The sequence below is a fragment of the Trichechus manatus genome, unplaced genomic scaffold (genome assembly GCF_000243295.1).
Source record: "Trichechus manatus latirostris isolate Lorelei unplaced genomic scaffold, TriManLat1.0 scaffold00187, whole genome shotgun sequence".
Lineage (NCBI taxonomy): Eukaryota > Metazoa > Chordata > Mammalia > Sirenia > Trichechidae > Trichechus > Trichechus manatus.
The window spans coordinates 1768287-1785779 of NW_004444123.1; the positions used below are offsets into that span (position 1 = coordinate 1768287).

General features: G+C 45.5%; 1 protein-coding gene across 1 annotated transcript in view; it reads left to right on the plus strand.

Moving 5' to 3' along the window:
- Positions 1-2173: 2173 nt before the first annotated feature.
- Positions 2174-17493, plus strand: part of PTPN14 (protein tyrosine phosphatase non-receptor type 14) — a 121213-nt gene continuing 105893 nt past the window's right edge. The window contains exons 1-2 of the mRNA XM_004387521.2: positions 2174-2492; positions 14324-14493. Coding sequence (XP_004387578.1) covers positions 2319-2492; positions 14324-14493 — 344 coding nt within the window. The 5' untranslated portion in view covers positions 2174-2318. The remainder of the gene's footprint in view (positions 2493-14323; positions 14494-17493) is intronic.

The following is a 17493-nucleotide window of genomic DNA, read 5'->3' on the forward strand; positions in this document are numbered from 1 at the left end:
TGCTTTTGTGTATTTATTATAAAAACTGGGATCATCAATGTATATTGTTTTACAGTTTGAGTTTTAATTCAGTTAACTATATACAGGCAGCCCCCAGATTACGAACGAGTTCTGTTCCTAAGTGTATCTTTAAGTCGAATTTGTACATGAGTTGGAACAGTTAGGTACAGTTCATATCTAACGTCAGTCAGAAGTTTGTCTCAGTATATAGTATACCTTTCTATGCATAAAAAACATTAAAGAAGCACTTCCAGATACACTAAACCATCTTTAATATAATAATACAGTGTTAATAATGTGCTCACAAAGTAGTGCCCTTTTGTTATTATGAACCATTGTATGTACCTTGAATTTTTAATATTATAGGCTTTTCAGGCTTGGTTCCTAAGTACAGGTTGTACATGAATCAGACATCTGTAACCCGTAGAATGCCTGTGTTTTGGATGGCTTTCACAGAAGGTGAACTGGGGAATGTTTTTAAGAGTTGCTGAGATAAATTTGCACCAAGCCAGGCACATTCTTTCAGAGGTGTTTAAGGTGAGACACACCCAAAATGCAAAGTGCCTGGTGCAGGATTAGAAATGTGGCTTGTGTCTACAGAGCAAATATTTTTCTCTGTTTGAGGCTCTCTGGCTGATGCAGGAATTGAATCTTGGCGTCTGCTGTCCTGTGCTTCAACAAGTTGAGGGAATGCGTGATCAGTAAACACTGGAGAGCTCCGTGTTTGAATTCTGGCTCTGCTTTTTTTGAGGCGGGTCCGTCCGTATTCTTTTCTGCAGACATCAAGAAACCAGGTTGGCCACCTTCGGAGGTAAACATGATACTCTGCCAACTTGAAGTGATTTAGAGATGCTAATATATTCTCCCAAGCCACAGTCTCCAGCCTGCGTATTTTAAACCATCATAAAACATCTACCTGTCATGCTGAGGAATGCGCCGAGGGCATGCATCAAAGCCTGCCTCTGGGAATCTCTGGAGTGCTTCGCACGTTGTAGGGCCGTGTTCTGCCAACCGGGTGGCATGGAGTACTTGGGAGGGAGTGGCATGTCACTACTGAAGCCATTTTATTGATTAATTCAAGAATTCATACAAGTAAGTCCTTATTCATATCTGCCGATCTGAGCATCTTGGGGCTCGGGTAATTCTGCGTCAGCAGGTGGATGAAGGTGTGAAGACGGGGATGAAGTTAACAGAACCACCCTGTGAGCAAGAGGTGGTCCTGTGAGCTTAATGGAACAGAAAGTAGAACAGACTGGACATTGCAGACTTCTCTGAGAGATACTGAAGGAGCCTCCCCACGAGAGCATGGCTGGCTGGGAGCGGGGTTATTTTTTCTTCTCTCTGTGGCAGTAATGTCGCTGCTTTTCACTTGGTGGGCCGTCAGGCTGGCAGTAAATCTTGTTATTCGTGAGTTAAATGGTCTGTAATTAGGTGACAGGGCTTTTGTATCAAGCGTTGTAAAGGAACAAAATGATGTAGGGCAGCTCGCATGTCAAACTGTCTAAATATTTGCTGAAAAAAGGATAAGCAGTGGTTTTAAATGCGTTAACAAAGTCAGATGTTAAAAAAATTTAAAGTAGAAAGTAGCTGACTATTTAATGTGTATTCTTCCATTTAATGTCATCTATGCTAACGTTAATAAAAGTATATTAAAATAAAATAAAATAAAAGTAAATAAAAAAAATTCATAAAACTAAAGAGACAGTGTCCAAAGAGTGAGGAGGGACGAGATAAGATTTTAAGTTCAGGTTCAGTGAGCTACTTGAATCATTGAGCCTCACTTTTTTCATCTGTAAAATAAGGATAGAAATTCCACTTCTCCTGCTTTCCTGAGCAGCTAGGGCTGAGCGGGGAAACGTCATAGGTGTTGAGTAGACATTGGTTTGAATTCTACCTTTGCCATTGACTCTGTGCTCTGCGGGGTAAGTGCTTTATCTCGCTGCACCTCAGCTTCCTCAGCTGTAAAGTGGGTTTTGTTACGTCACCTGTGTAAGACGAGGTGCGTGGCCCCTGCCCAGACGTTTTGGGGCCAGAGCTTGCTGCTGCTTGAATCCAGATGTTCATCATCGGGGGTGTGTGTGTGTGCCTGTGTGTGGGGTGTGTGCTGTGCCATCTGCAGCGTACCCTTCCAGCTAACGCTGTGCCGTTCATGTTCCCTTTGTAGCCGTGTTCCGGAGCGCCACACCGGGAATGGCCACCTCTGTCCACACCTGGAGGAGCACGGTCGGTGGTGGACTCACCCAGTCACAAAGCTGCTGAGGACAGCTCAGGGACGCGTGTGCCGAGACGGGAAGGTGACGTCCGCGGGCCACAGAGCCATGCCTTTCGGTCTGAAGCTCCGCCGGACGCGGCGCTACAATGTCCTGAGCAAGAACTGCTTTGTCACCCGGATCCGCCTGTTGGACAGCAATGTTATCGAGTGCACGCTGTCGGTGGAAAGCACGGGCCAGGAGTGCCTGGAGGCGGTGGCCCAGAGGCTGGAGCTGCAGGAGGTGAGCGTGTGTGAGTGTGAGCGAGTGTGTGTGGGTGTGCAGCGTGGCGGCTCGTATGAGGGAGAACTTGCCGAAGGAACCAGCCATCTGTCTCCTGGCGCCTGCCACGTTTTTCAGCCCGAGGGATGTGTTTATGAGAATCCTGCTGTTCTTAGCACGGACCGGAGCTTCTCCGTGGATCAGGAGACCTGCTCTGGTGTGAGAAGTAAGGGCACCACCTAGAGCTTGCTCCAGGAGGTGGTTCCCTTTGGTTTCAGCTGGTGGAGGGGTTTGGGGGAGTTGAAGATGAGAGACTCTCCCCGCAAGTCGTTTGCAGTCTTTAGAACAATCGATGAGTATTGTGTGTTGGCATCTGGCTGCGCGTCAAGACTAAAACCCCCACACGGGGGGTGAATGCAGCTGGGCGTTTCTCTTGTTTGTTTCTATATTTTCCTCTTGGAAGGAAAAGCAGAAAAAGCATGTGAAGTGAGCGTGACCAGTGAGGCTTTCGGTGGGAGCTCGTGAACGGGGGTTTTGTTCGTTTTTAGGATTCCTCCTGGCACTTGCTTCTTTGTACTGTTGGCAAGACTTGTTTGGGCTCTAGGCAAACACAGGGCCTGCCAGTTCCGCGAGCATGCTGTCACTCTGTAGAAAAGACTCTGGGGCAGCTTTTCCTGGTCTTACAGACATTCGGGAGGAGGGACTTGCTGAGAAGTCCACACCTGTGCCTTTGCATCTTGAGAGCCATGTGACATATTGGCTAGTGGGATAAGATGGGACAGTTGACGGTTGCAGATCCTGACGTGCCTGCAAGCCCCCCGAGATCCAAGCCTTCCCGAGGGCAAGAAATGCGGTGTCCTTGTCTTAGGCAGTGGGCTCTCCTAGGGACAAGGGACACTTTGTTGTTGTTCTTTGCCATCGAATAGGTTCTGACTCATAGTGACCCTGTGGGCAACAGAATGAAACACTGCCCGATCCTGCGCCATCCTCACAGTCGTTACATTTCAGCCCACTGTTACAGCCACTGTGTCAGTCCATCTCATTGAGGGTCTTGCTCTTTTTCACTGACCCTCTACTTTACTAAGCATCATGTCCTTCTCCAGGGACTGGTCCCTCCTGATAACATGCCCAAAGTTCGTGAGATGAAGTGCCACCCTCCTTGCTTTTAGGGAGCATTTTGGCTGTACTTCTTCCAAGTGACAGCATTGCCCAGTAAATCAGGGTGACAGAGAAAAGGGGTGGAGGTGCCTGTTGCAGTTGATCGCGTTGGGTCTCCTCCCACTTCCTGCGCCGTTCGCCTTTCACTTGGAGAGAGGAGGTATGGTTAGAGAAGGTCCTTCTCTCCCCATGTCTCCTCCCCGGGCTGGCTGCTGTCCTCTAGGGGATTGTTTTACCTGGAGCATGTCTTTCTCCCACTGTTCTCTGTTTATACTTTAGCGTCAGTGATCAAGTCTCCCTTGATGTTTATTTTCTTGTGGAGGAGACTGTCCTGCTCAACAGATGCGCATAGCTCGACAGCTGACACAGTAGAATCAACGTGTAGAATGTTCTCATCTGGCTTCCTGGTAGCTGTTTCTTGTTTGCTTCTAAGCAGCACGTTACCCAGTTGCCATCCAGTCCATTCCAACTCATGGTGACTCCATCTGTCAGAGCAGAGCTGTGTTCCAAAGAGTTTTCAATGGCTGATTTTTTTGGAAGTATATCACCGGGCCTTTCTTCGAAGTACCTGTGGGTGGACTTGAACCTCCAACCTTTTAGTTAGCAGCCAGCTGAGCGCATTAACTGTTTGTACCACCCAGGGGCAGGTACACATATTTAAACACACACACGTGCATGAGTGTATGGGCATAAAGGAAAATCTGTACTGTGGATTGATTGGGCAGGATACTGGTCTACAGTCTTCTAAAAATGTTTATTAGAGACCATTTAAAAAGACATGCAGTGGTTTTTTACTTTTGAGTACTTCACTAACTCAGGTTAGATTAACTTCAGGGTGCACTGGGAGCAGGATAGCATGTGGTCTGATAGTTACAAGCAATGGGCTTTAGAGTCTCATATGCGGGTTTAAATTGTGATTCTGTTACTTATTAGCTGGGGAGCTGTGGAAAAGTTACCAATCCTCTCTGGGTGCAAGGTTTCCCACCGGTGAAGAGGGAATAATTATACCTATCCCAGAGAGGGAAACCCTGGTGGCGCAGTGGTTAAGAGCTATATCTGCTAACCAGAAGGTCGGCAGTTCACATCCACCAGATGCTCCTTGGAAACTCTGTGGGGCAATTCTACTCTGTCTGTAGGGTCCCTATGAGTCGGAATCGACTCAACAGCATCAGATACAGTTTATACCAGAGAGATGTTATAAATATGAAGAGATGCTGTTTGGAAAATACTTAGCGTGGTATCTAGTAATTCATAATAGTTCAAATTTGAAAGTCTTAGAAAAGCATTAATTTCCCATTAAAGAAAATATTGAGCAGCTGCGTTGTTCCAGGCACTGTTGTAGGACTTGAGGTAAATGAGGTACAGTTTGTCTTCCAGACCTTGCGGGCGAGTAGGGGATTTGACATTTAAATATGCAGTTAAGATCAAGCGTGGTTTCTGATGAAGCAGAAGGCAGGGCAGGCTGGGGGGCACTGGCTTCCCCCGGAATTGTGCAGTGCGCGGCCTGCCCTACTGAGTGCTGCGGACCTGGCAGGAGGGGAGAAGGGCCAAGGACGCCCTCATCACACGGAGCTGGTTTTGCCAAGGCCCGGGAATGTAAAAGAGCAGCTGGCCTTTATTGGGGGCTGAGAACGCATCACTGCAGATCAGTGGGTGAAGCTAGAGGGCAAGGTGCAAAGGAAGGGGTGTCCGGACCAGGGCTTCCAACCCGTGTTCACTTTCCAGCCCCTGCTGAGAATGTGCATTTCTAACAAGTTCCCAGGCCTTGCGAATGCTGCTGGTTAGGGGCCAATTCTGAGAACCACTAGTGGGGCAGTGGGTCTCAAAATTTATGATACATAAGAATCACCTGGGGATCTTGTTAAAATGTAGGTTCTGATTCAGTATATCTGGGATGGAAATACAAATTCTCAGCAGGGGTTCGAACTGGAATGAACTGGTTCGAAACTCTGGTCTGGACATAATACGCTCAGCTGACCACTGTTTCCCTTTAAGAGAGGGCGATGCTCAGCTCTGGGCTCTCCCAGGACGACATTGTCACAGAGGATAAAGCAGTGAGGTCCAGATTCTGCTGTCAGGGGTGTGTCTTGGTGTGGTTGATCTTCTGGTGCTCAGGTGGGATCTGCGTTGAATGCTGGCTTTATTGTGACGTGCCCTAAATGGGTGTGTCCACGTTACAGCAGATCACTTTCTTTTTGAATATTCTGCTTTCATTCCGTGACAGGTAATATAGACGGCTTGTCTGGCCTTTATGAATCCGTCCTGAATTAAAGGCTCAGGTAGAGTGGTCTAACATGTCGTTCTTCTTCACATACATGCACCTTGAGAAGGGTATGGCCCCCGCCCCAAGCAGAGGTCGAGGGGTGGGCACGGGGTCTGCTCTGCTCATACCTTCACTTAGGTCGTGTTTGCACACGGAGCCGATGGTGTTTTCCAGGAGGAAGTGAAAGTCGATCCGAAATATGTTTAATCGTTATGGGGGCCTGGAAGCCAGTTATGGTGGATATCTGCTTGTCATTAGAAGTAGTCTGTAGTCCAGGTGTCTCCCGAAGAGGGAACTTTATAACAGGACATTATAATAGGAGGTGTGGGGGAGTTTTACAGTGCACTGATGTGTCGCTCTTTAAAATGGCATTGGGAAGGGCATGGGCCTGGTCCATGTGGTCTGTGAATGCTGGTTGAGCACTTAGAATTAGGCTTTGGGGACATAAAGCTGATTGTGATACCCCCGCGGTCCAGTAACTCTAGAGAATAGGACCAACAAGAAACAAAGCACAGGCAACAGTGGACTGAGGTGCAGAAACAGGAAGGGCAGGGAATTTTCAGGAAGGGCAGGGAATTTTCAGGAAGGGCAGGGTTCGCTTTGTACTGGCCTGTGTGTGTGGAGGGGCTGTGAGGGCATACTGGGAAGGCAAGTGTGGGTTTGGTTTTGAAGGGCTTGCTATATCTGGCTGGGAGTTTTAACTAGATCCTGTAGGACAGTGTTTCTCGAATAATTAATCACCACTTTTTAATGGGCCACATGCTGTGCTGAGCGCTTTCTATACCATCATCGCATTCAATTCACGTAACAGTCTGTGAGGAGGCTACTCTTATCCCCATTTTACTGCGCTTACAAGTTGTGAGGCTGGTTTGAACCCAGATAGTCTGCATCCCGGAGCCCTGATGGCGCAGTGGTTAAGCACTCAGCTGCTAACCAAAAACGGTCGGCGTTTCGAACCCACCGGCCACCCTGCAGGAGAAGGATGTGGCGGTCTGCTTCCGTAAAGATTATGGCCTTGGAAACCCTATGGGGCAGTTGTCCTCTGTCCTCTTGGGTCGCTGTGAGTGGGAATTGACTCAATGGCAGCGGACTAAGGGTTAGTCTGAATTCCCACTCTAGTTCCTAGAGATGCCTAGTGGGGGGAAAAGGCTCTAGTTTTGTTTTTGTTTTTTTTTTAAAGTGTGTTTTGCCTGTCTTTCGTAATTATTTTAGCCTTCAATTAAGTCATCTTTTGAATTGTTTGGGGGAATAAAACACTGCCATGAGATAGAGAGCCCCCAAAGGATTTCAGGAAGTATGACATGACCACTTTGCATTTTGGGAAAGGAAGCCAGTAGCAGAAAAGAATGGCGCTGGATGGGGGACTGCAGGAAGAACAGAGAGGCCCGCTAGGTGGAATTAGCAGTAGTCTGGCAAGAAGACATAAAGCGAATTCCTTAGAAAACAGCTTTAAAATTGTTTTAAAGTTCAGAAAAAAGATGGGTGTGAGTTTCTGGCCAGAGACTCTTTTAAGGAAGATATTTAAGAGGCCTGAGAGGCCCAGAGAAATGCTGACAGCAGAGTTAACGAAGTATGCTGATCGTGGAAGGATTTAACCCCTTTCCTTTTCCCCCTAACGAAATCTCTGGTGGCACGCCACTGGTTAAAACGGAGCTGTTCTCTCTGCAGAGGGTACGATGCCTGGAGTCCCACTGCTCCACACAGTTTGAAAATCACTTGTCTAGGTTAAACGAGAAATAGGTAAAATGATGTTGCCTTATAAAATATATTGTTTTAAATAATATATACTCAAATTAACTTTACCTGATTTTGGGGGTATTTCTTTTAAATGTAGCTATTAGAAAAGTTTAAATTAAATATGTGGTAACATTATATTTCCATTGTACAGTGCTGTTCCAAAAAAGACAAGGAGGGCCATGTTAATAACAATAATAAATATGAAGAATTCCAATAAAATGTAAGACTATCTAGAATGATTTCCTTATGGGAATAATCTTAAACCTACTTTTAGTTTAAAAATGAGTGGAGGAGAGAGAAATAATTTAACAAGTTACTTGAGACGCTCCTCACAGCTAATCTCTAACCCACATAGAGAACTGCTGTTTCCTGAGAAATCCCAGTCTCTGGGGAGTGGTCAGTTTGGTAACTGTTGGGCCTGTCCTACAGCTGGACTCAGAACCTAGGGTTTTAAAGGAGCCGAAAATAATCGTTCAGTAATGAGAATAATCATTTTATAGGATGGGCACTTAGCCTCTCATTCCTCTCCCTGTTTTTTTTAAACTGTTGTGCTTTAAGTGAAAGTTTACAATTCACATTAGTCTCTCATACAAAAATGTATGCACACATTGTTATGTGACCCTAGTTTCTCTCCCTGTACTGTGACAGCACACTCCTCCTTTCTGCCCGATTCCCCGCGTCCATTCCACCAGCTCCTGACCCTCTCTGCCTTCTCATCTCACCTCCAGACAGGAGCTGCCCATTTAGTCTCATGTATCTACTGGAGCTAAGAAGCACACTCTTCACGAGTAACCCCCTTTTCTTTTGCAAATTTGTATTTTCATCTTTACTAAAAGCTAATTTACTCAAAGCTATCAGTTACAGTAGAAGTCTGTTTTTCTGCATTTTGCTGTTTTAGGAAAATGATGAGCGATTATAAAGATACAGATTCTTAACATGCATTTCATATCATTAGTGCAAAGTTAATTTACATGAAGAATATTTTTGTGGTTTGATGTTATGCTCATCTTCTGGCAGTGGGTAGTTCATGTGTGATTATGGGAATATTGGGTTAAATTAATGCCTCTTCCCTGGCTCTGCAGCTAATAGTGCAGTTTTGCTGTGCTGTATAGCTTGCTTGACCACATCCATCCATGTTTGTATTGCGGAGGATTAAAAGAATCAACAGTGACTAAGAACTGACTAAAGGTGGCGTGCCAGGGAGATTTCTGGTCTTGGAATTTTGCATTACTTTTTGTCTTTGTAGAAATTTGAATGTGTAATCTTCTTAGCTTAAGTCAGTCCTGTAAGGTCAGTTGACACCAGCGTCTCCATTTTCTAGATATAGAGATCTTAGGTGAAATAATTCCCCAGTCTTAACTTGTAAGGCTTCATCTTTTTGTATATTCTGAGTGAGCCATGCCGCCCCAGAAGAGAGGTTTTCTTGGCTTTGAGATTTGCTTGTTGGTCTGTGTTCCTTGGCAGTTTCTCTTCTGTACTTTTATGAAGAGGTTGGATAGGAAAATGAAGATGGTGCGGTTGTTAATTATAGACACGTCAGTTATAGAAATCCCAGACCTACCCAGAGTCGAGGGTGACTGCATATCGGTTGTTTTTTTCACAGTTACCCAGCTGGTGTACGCTGGTTTATTTTCCAGAGCCTTTGGAATGTAACTGTGGGAAGTGCTGCTTCAGAGCCTGCTTTTAGTCATCCTTCTGAAGCATTTTCTCCATGCCTCAGTGAAACTTTTCATACCTGTAGGTAACTCCTAGATATTTACTGTGGAGGCATACCAACTCTCTGCTTCTTCATTTACAACTGAAATACTGAGTAAGACAGGCAAACTGTTACAGCCTAATGCAAGATATTTTCAACTTTTTCTTCTGGATCATTAGCGCTTCAAAATGCTTGAGATAAGATCATGGGTTTCATCTCGAACAACTGCCAAGGCTGTGTCTGGAGTCCTTGTGGATAGTTGGCATCAAAGCTGTGGCATTGGTCACGGAGCTGGAAAGACAAAACCCCCAAATCCCTTTCCCTAGTAATGTGGCAGATAGCACCACCTCTTTACAGATAAATGGATGAAGAAATCAAAACCACCCCAAACTATTTTTAAAGGCCTTTATTCACTAGAATCTTCTCACGATAGGTCTTACTTTGACGCTAAAATATTCACACACAAATCTGCCAACTGAAGAAATTGGCATTTTTGAGTGCGTGCATACATTTCTGCTTCCTTTGTTAAAATACGAGATCCCAAACCCAATAAACTGGGAAGCTATTCACAGGACAGTGACATTGTCCTGTGACTCTGCTTTCATTGTTTTATAGCAGTCCACGTTCAGTAAGTAGTTCAGACATGTGGCTTGTCTCTCCCTGGGAGCTGGTTCTTCTGTCTTCTTTTTTAGCATCCTTGTGGTAAACTCATTCCAGGACTCAGGGCACTAGGGCTCTGGGCCTTAGTTTTCTCCAGAAAACGAGAGAAATAAAAGGGGATTTATACCTTGCCCAGAGGTATTGCGAGGATTAGATGGACTTGGCTTCAGTTTGGTGCCTCAGACATAAACAAAGCGAATGTTTCAGGCATTTACTCAGGCAGTACAGTGGAGTCTTTTTGTCATGGTGGAGGCGGTTTCTATTTGAAGTTACCCACCGCATTTTCCCCAGCCATGTGGCAGTGTTTAGCAGTGAAGCTACGCTTCCAAAATTGAGCTGGAGTTTAAATTGGCAGCTCTGTCATGAATAGGCCTGGTGTGGTCTCAGCTGGGCCTGCTGGGATTAGTCAGCCCTTGGGTAGTATGCAGGAAGTTGACTGGTGGGCATGTTAGCTTAACTGAGAGTTTAGGCTCTGTTTCCATTTCCTGTAAGGCACTCTGGAGACATGGCAGAATGCATCTGTGCTGATTGTGAGCTGGAGTAGAGCAGGGTAAGAGCTTTGAGGCGGGTCTGTCTTCTCTGTTGAGTAGTCCAGAGTGGAGAGTGAGTTAGCGGAAGAGAGAGAGGTAGGGTGGGTGTGGAGAAGGTTACTTTGAGCAGAACTTCAAAAAACAGTGTGAGGAATCTCTGTATATGGACTTTAATTTCTACTGGATAAACAAGTACAAAACCAAAAAAAAAAAAAAACCGAAACCCATTACCGTAGAGTCGATTCCGACTCAAAGCGACCCTACAGGACAGAGTAGAACTGCGGCCATGAGGAAGTAGGTGGGAACTGTGTCCTCCAGGTTACTCACCTCCCTCAACCCTGCAGTCCACTAGAAACCCCTTGTCTCAAGTAGTCATATAATTATTTCATAGGATGATTGCATGGCAGACACCCTGAAATGCTGTGTCCTCTGGAAAAAGTTGTCGCGCAGCAACAAAAAACCTTATGGCATGAATCAGGTTTTTTCATTAGCTGTCCTTTACTCTGTTTTTTAGAGCTGTATAATATTAATTATGGCTCAAGAGATTTCACTTGTCCCTCGTCATCCTCCTCTTCATTGTGTGCAGGTGTGTGTTGGAGTGTGTGTGTGTGTTGGAGTGTGTGTGTGCGCGCGCGCGCACATTTGCGTGTGCATCTGTAATGAGCATGTGTGTGTGCGCGCGTGTGCACACATGCTCGGGTACTCCATGGAAATTTTTTCTCTGGAGTTTTTTTGGCGGGGGGAGTCAGATCTGGTTTAATGACCTGGATGGGTGGTAATAAGAAAATTCAAAATACTAGCCTTAAATGCGTAGGAATAATAAAAATTTATTGTTATTTTCTGGAAAATTGATTGTAGAATGTTTATGCAGGTACTGTGGACCCTTTATAATTTCAGTGGCACTAATGTGAATGAATGTTATAAACTGAATGAAGCATGGACAAAAAAAAAAACTGCCCAAATTGTCAAAACCGCGTTGAGTGAAAGATAATAAATCATGATTATTCTTTCGGCCGTTGTGAAGGTGGTCCTCTGTCTCTGCACTCATGCTTATAGAAGACTCTTTTCCAGCTCTAATAATTGGCGCACAGCACATCACTTCACATGTATCACCTCATTCTGTACAGACTCGCCCTGCGCCGTCCAAAATACAGCGGAGTGCCCTTATAGGGCTCGATGTTCCATAAAGGAGTTCACTGTAACTCGGAACTGCCCTGGGCCCTTTGCAGACAAGTTTATTAGATGAAGTACCCAGATTGCCTCATTTTCAGGTTAGCCTGAGCCTGCATCTTCGATCCCCGAGGATGCCATCGGCGTGACGCCCCACCGTACCGTAAACACCTGTAGTGAGAGTCTCAAGAAGGTCTTCGGTCAGGTACTGCTTCGTGACGATTCTTTTCTTTAGACCTTTCAGATTTACGTGTCATTGACAGGCTTCCCAGCTCCCGCTTGGCTCTCTCTTTTTTCCTGGATTTCCGGTCAACCTCTGTTTCCTAATTTCTGGTTCCTGGGTGTGCCAGTGGTGCCGACGAAGATGATTCTTCAGGCTTGCCCGCTTTCACTTACAGTGACGGCGACGACGGTGCTGGTGGTGGTTGATGTTGCTGTCAGGTGCCGTCGAGTCAGTTCCGGCTCCCAGTGACCCCCCCACGGACAACAGAACGAAACACCGCCCAGTCCTGCGCCATCCTCACAATCATTGTTGTGCTTGAGCCCGTTGTTGCAGCCACTGTGTCAGTCCATCTCATCGAGGGTCTTCCTCTTTTTCGCTGACCTTCTGCTTTACCAAGCATGATGTCCTTCTCCAGGAACTGGTCCCTCCTGGTAACATGTCCAAAGTATGGGAGACAAAGTCTCGCCACCCTTGCTTCTAAGGAGCATTCTGGTTGTACTTCTTCCAAGACAGATTTGTTTGTTCTTCTGGCAGTCCATGGTATGTTCAATATTCTTCACCAACACCATAATTCAAAGGCGTCAATTCTTCTTTGGTCTTCCTTATTCATTGTCCAGCTTTTGCATGCATATGAGGCGATTGAAATACCATGGCTTTGGGCAGGCACACCTTAAACTGCAAAATGACATCTTTGCTTTCTAAGATTTTGAAGAGGCCTTTGCAGCAGATCTGCCCAGTGCAGCGCGTCCTTTGAAAACCTCGTGGGTGGTGATGGCAGGGGTAGCAGTGATAGCAGCAGCAGCTACAAGAGGAAGCACTGTTCATGAAGTAGTCACTTACCACGTGCCACGCATGTGATCTACGGGCATCGTGTCGTTCATACCCCTCCCATCTCTGTGGGGATAATTGTTATCATCATTCCCCTTTTACAGATGAGAAAGCTCTGAGAGTCAGGGAAGCTCGGTAATTTGTATGACATTCCTGAGCCAAAGGCAAAGCTAGGAGGGGAAGTGACTCCAAAGCCTGTTTTCTTTCTGCTCAGCCACTCATCCTTCATATCGTCGGTCAAGGGGACTGACTTGAATGGACTCACTGGAGCTGGGGAGCCAACAACACGGTTGGACTTCACTCAGGCGAGTTTGTCTAAATTGATAGACATATGGCCTTGCCTCTGCTTGTTGGCGTTTTGCGGCTTGAGAAATGTGTAATTTCTCATGTGAACTTGCCCTTTGGAACATCACGGAGGAAAGCTGATGGAATCATTGCTCCTGTCTGGAAGTAAATCCGTTTAAAAATATCATGTGAGGATTTGTGTCTGTAGCCTTATGGGGACAGGGACATGTCTGGTTTTCTAGGAAAGTCAGAGTCAGAACTTTATTACAGATTTTGATAGAGTTGTGGCCGGGATTGATCTGTGGGGGCGCTGAGGGGGTAGCCAGCTGGAGTGGGAGCATCCACGGAAGAATGTCTTTGGAAATTAAACATCGTAATGAAAACGTCCTTTGGAAGGCAGATTTCCAGGTGTGTTGTAAACCGTTTTCGGCTATAATTGAAATAGGAAAGAACGCTTCAAACACAGGAATCTATTTTTTTTAGTGATTGTTGTGCTGATCCTTAAATCCTAGCATTAATTAATGTAAGGATGGGATTTGAAGCATAAAAGTACCCGTTTTAATCATTTAGCACGTTGTTCAAAATTAAACTGGTTGAGGCTTCAGCTCGAAGGGTGAAAATCTCACTTGCATCCGTCAGATCCCACTGTACGTAATCTTCCAGAAGCAACCACCAGGGGTTACGAGGCAGCTTGTGAAGGGGGCGCCCTCCGATTCTCAGACCCGGGATGAGGGAGAGGTTTGCAGCACTTCATGTATAATAAAGTGGCAGGGTGTGATGCTGTCTGAAGTGCTTCGTTCAAGAGTGACTCCATTTTCTGTTAAAATCTCGTGCGGTGTGGAGACGTGTGGAGACGTGCTGCAGCGCGGAAGCCTTCGGCGGGCGGAGCGTTTGCTCTCGGGAGTGGAGTGATAGATAAGCTACTGTGTAGCAGGTGCTGGAACTGTGTTTGCCTCTGCCAGCACATTTTAGGTGAGATCTTGAGCATTGAGAAAGTCAGCCTTCAGATCTTAGGAAAAAGGCCGCGTGTCCCCACCCTGCACACCCCCTGACCCAACATAGGTGCTCTTGGTTCCCATGGATTCAACAGCGCCCGCCTCCAAGTACAGGTACGAGCAGCAGTGATAGCTATGAGTGTAGATTACTGTTCTTTTCGTTTGTCCCTAAGTTAAGCAGAGCGAGCCAGATTCTTGTGTCCGGGCTGGGGAACCAAAGCAGACATAGGCGCTGAAGGGGTTTGCTGTGTGGCCTCTAGGTGCACCTGTAAGCAGTGATCTGATGCTGTTCTACCCTTTTTTCCAGACACACTACTTTGGCCTCTGGTTTCTCAGCAAAAGCCAACAAGCACGATGGGTGGAGCTGGAGAAACCTCTGAAGAAGCATCTGGACAAATTCGCTAACGAACCTCTGCTTTTCTTCGGAGTCATGTTCTATGTGCCAAATGTGTCCTGGCTGCAGCAGGAGGCCACCAGGTAGGTGTATGTTATTCCTGTGCTCCATGTGAGGGTGTGGACTGACTGTGCGGCTTCAGATACAGTAGATGAGCTGGTTGATTAAGGGCTTGTGTGTGTGTGTATGTGTGTAGGAGGAGGGTGGGGTAGTTGGGAAGGTTGGAAATTATTTAACAGTTCTTCTGCAGCTTTGTAGTCCTGGTGGCGCAGTGGTTAAGAGCTCGGCTGCTAACCAAAAGGTCGGCAGTGCCAATCCAGCAGCCACTCCTTGGACGCCCTGTGGGGCAGTTCTGCTCTGTCCTGTGGGTTGCTATGAGTTGGAATCGACTCGAGGGCAGCGGGTTTGATTTTTTGGTTTTGCAGCTTTAGAATTTTTGTTTGAATCGATTAGGTACCTCCAGTGGTTCTCCAAAATGTTGCTAAGGTAATCTTGAGCCAGGTAGAATTTGGGGTGTAGCAGCAAAGAAGTGTTAATTAGAGATGGTGGGTAAAAAAACAAAAAACAAACCAAACCTGTTACTGTCAAGTCGATTCTGACTCATAGCGACCCTATAGGATGGAGTAGAACTGCCCCATGGGGTTTCCAAGGAGTGACTGGTGGATTGGAACTCCCGACCTTTTGGATAATTGCTCAGCTCTTAACCACTGGTGGGTAAAATAAATATACTAAAATTTAATAAAAAATTAACCACTTCATGCTGTTTTGTCCACTTCTCCTCCCCAAATATCCACAAACAAAATGTACCATCTGACTTTGAGTTTGAGGGTTGGGATCGTAACTAAAGATGGAAATAGAGTTGAAGGGAAAAATGTTGAGAGGCAGGAGTTTTGACTAGCTCAGGTGAACAACGGGAAACGGGAAGCAGTGGACCTCAGGAGGAGACCTAGGTGTTGGTGCCTCTCATTGGCTGTTTCACCTCGGAGAGATCATCCACCATCTTTGGAATGATAGGTCCCCCTCTCAGCTATAGAGTGAGGGTTTTGTGTAAGTTTTTGAAGTTCTGAGAGTCCACGGTTCTATGCATGAAGCAAGAGCATTTTTGTTGGTGTTAGTTTAGCTCATTTATCAGTAGGTGGTTCCATTAAAATACTGGAGTCTCCTCATCCCACGGGATATTTCCAAGAGTAGAGCGTTGTGGCGTTCATGGTGCTTGGGAAACAATGCTGATGACACATTCCCAAGAAGGAGCAGCAGTCTGTTTGATTCTCACTTGGGTAGTTTTTCAGATTTTAAATTTTTAAAATAAGGACACACTTGAAAATTTTTTTTTATTGTGCTTTAAGTGAAAGTTTATAGCTCAGGTTAGTTTCTCATACAAAAATTTATACACACATTGTTATGTGACCCTAGTTTCTATCCCTATAATGTGACAGCACACTCCTGCTTTCCATCCCAGATTTTCTGTGTCCATTCAGCCAGCTCCTGACCCTTTCGGCCTTCTCATCTTGCCTCTGGACAGGAGCTGCCCATTTAGTCTCATGTATCTACTAGAACTTAGAAGCGCACTCTTCGCAAGTATCATTTCATGTCTTATAGTCCAGTCTAATCTTTGAAGAGTTGGCTTCGGGAATGGTTTTAGTTCTGGGTTAACAGAGAGTCCGGGGGCCATGTCTTCTGGGGTTCCTCCAGTCTCAGTCAGACGATTAAGTCTGGTCTTTTACTAGAATTTGAGTTCTGCACCCCACTTTTCTCCTGCTCCATCAGGGACTCTCTGTTGTGTTTCCTGTGAGAGGGGTCGTTGGTGGTAGCTAGGCACCATCTACTTCTCCTGGTCTCAGGCTGATGGAGTCTCTGGTTTATGTGGCCCTTTCTGTCTCTTGGGCTAATATTTTCCTTGTGTCTTTGATGTTCTTTATTTTCCTTTGCTCCAGGTGGGTTGGAACCAATTGATGCATCTTAGATGGCCACTTGCAAGCTTTTAAGACCCCAGACGCCATTCACCAAAGTGGGATGCAGAACATTTTCTTAATAAACTTTATTATGCCAGTTGACCTAGATGTCCCCTGAAACCATGGTCTCCAGACCCCCGCCCCTGCTACTCTGTCCCTGAAAGTGTTTGGTTGTATTCAGGAAACTTCTTAGCTTTTGGTTTAGTCCAGTTGTGCTGACTTCCCCTGTATTGTGTGTTGTCCTTCCCTTAACCTAAGACAGTTCTTGTCTACTATCTAGATGGTGAATTCCCCTCTCCCTTCCACCCAACCCTCGTAACCATCAGAGATGTTTTCTTCTGTGTTTAAACCTTTTCTTTAGTTCTTATTATAGTGGTCTTATACAATATTTGTCCTCTTGTGACTGACTAATTTCACTCAGCATAATGCCTTCCAGATTCATCCATGTTATGAAATGTTCGCAGATTCATCGTGGTTCTTTATCGTTGCGTAGTATTCCATTGTGTGAGTGTACCATAATTTGTGTATCCTTTGGTCCGATGATGGGCACCTGGGTTGTTCCCAACTTTTTGCTGTTGTGAACAGTGCTGCATTGAACATGGGTGTGCATATATCTATTCATGTGATGTCTCTTATTACTCTAGGATAGATTCCAAGGAGTAGGATTGCTGGATCGTATGGTACTCCTATTTCTAGTTTTTTAAGGAAGTGCCAAATCAATTTCCAAAGTGGTTGTAGCATTTTACATTCCTACCAGCAGTGTATAAGTGTTCCAGTCTCTTCACAACCTGTCCAACATTTATTATTTTGTGTTTTTTTGATTAATGCTAGCCTTGTTGGGGTGAGATAATATTTCTTTGTAGTTTTGATCTGCATTTCTCTAATGGCTAATGATTGTGAGCATTTCTTCATGTGTCTGTTAGCTACCTGAATGTCTTCTTTGGTGAAGTGGCCTGTTCATATCCTTTGCCCATTTTTTAATTGGGTTATTTGTCCTTTTGTTGTTGAGGTTTTGCAGTATCTTGTAGATTTTAGAGATTAGATGCTGATCGGATTTGTTGTAGCCAAAAATTTTTACCGAGTCTGTAGGTTGTCTTTCTACTCTTTTCGTGAAGTCTTTTGATGAGCATA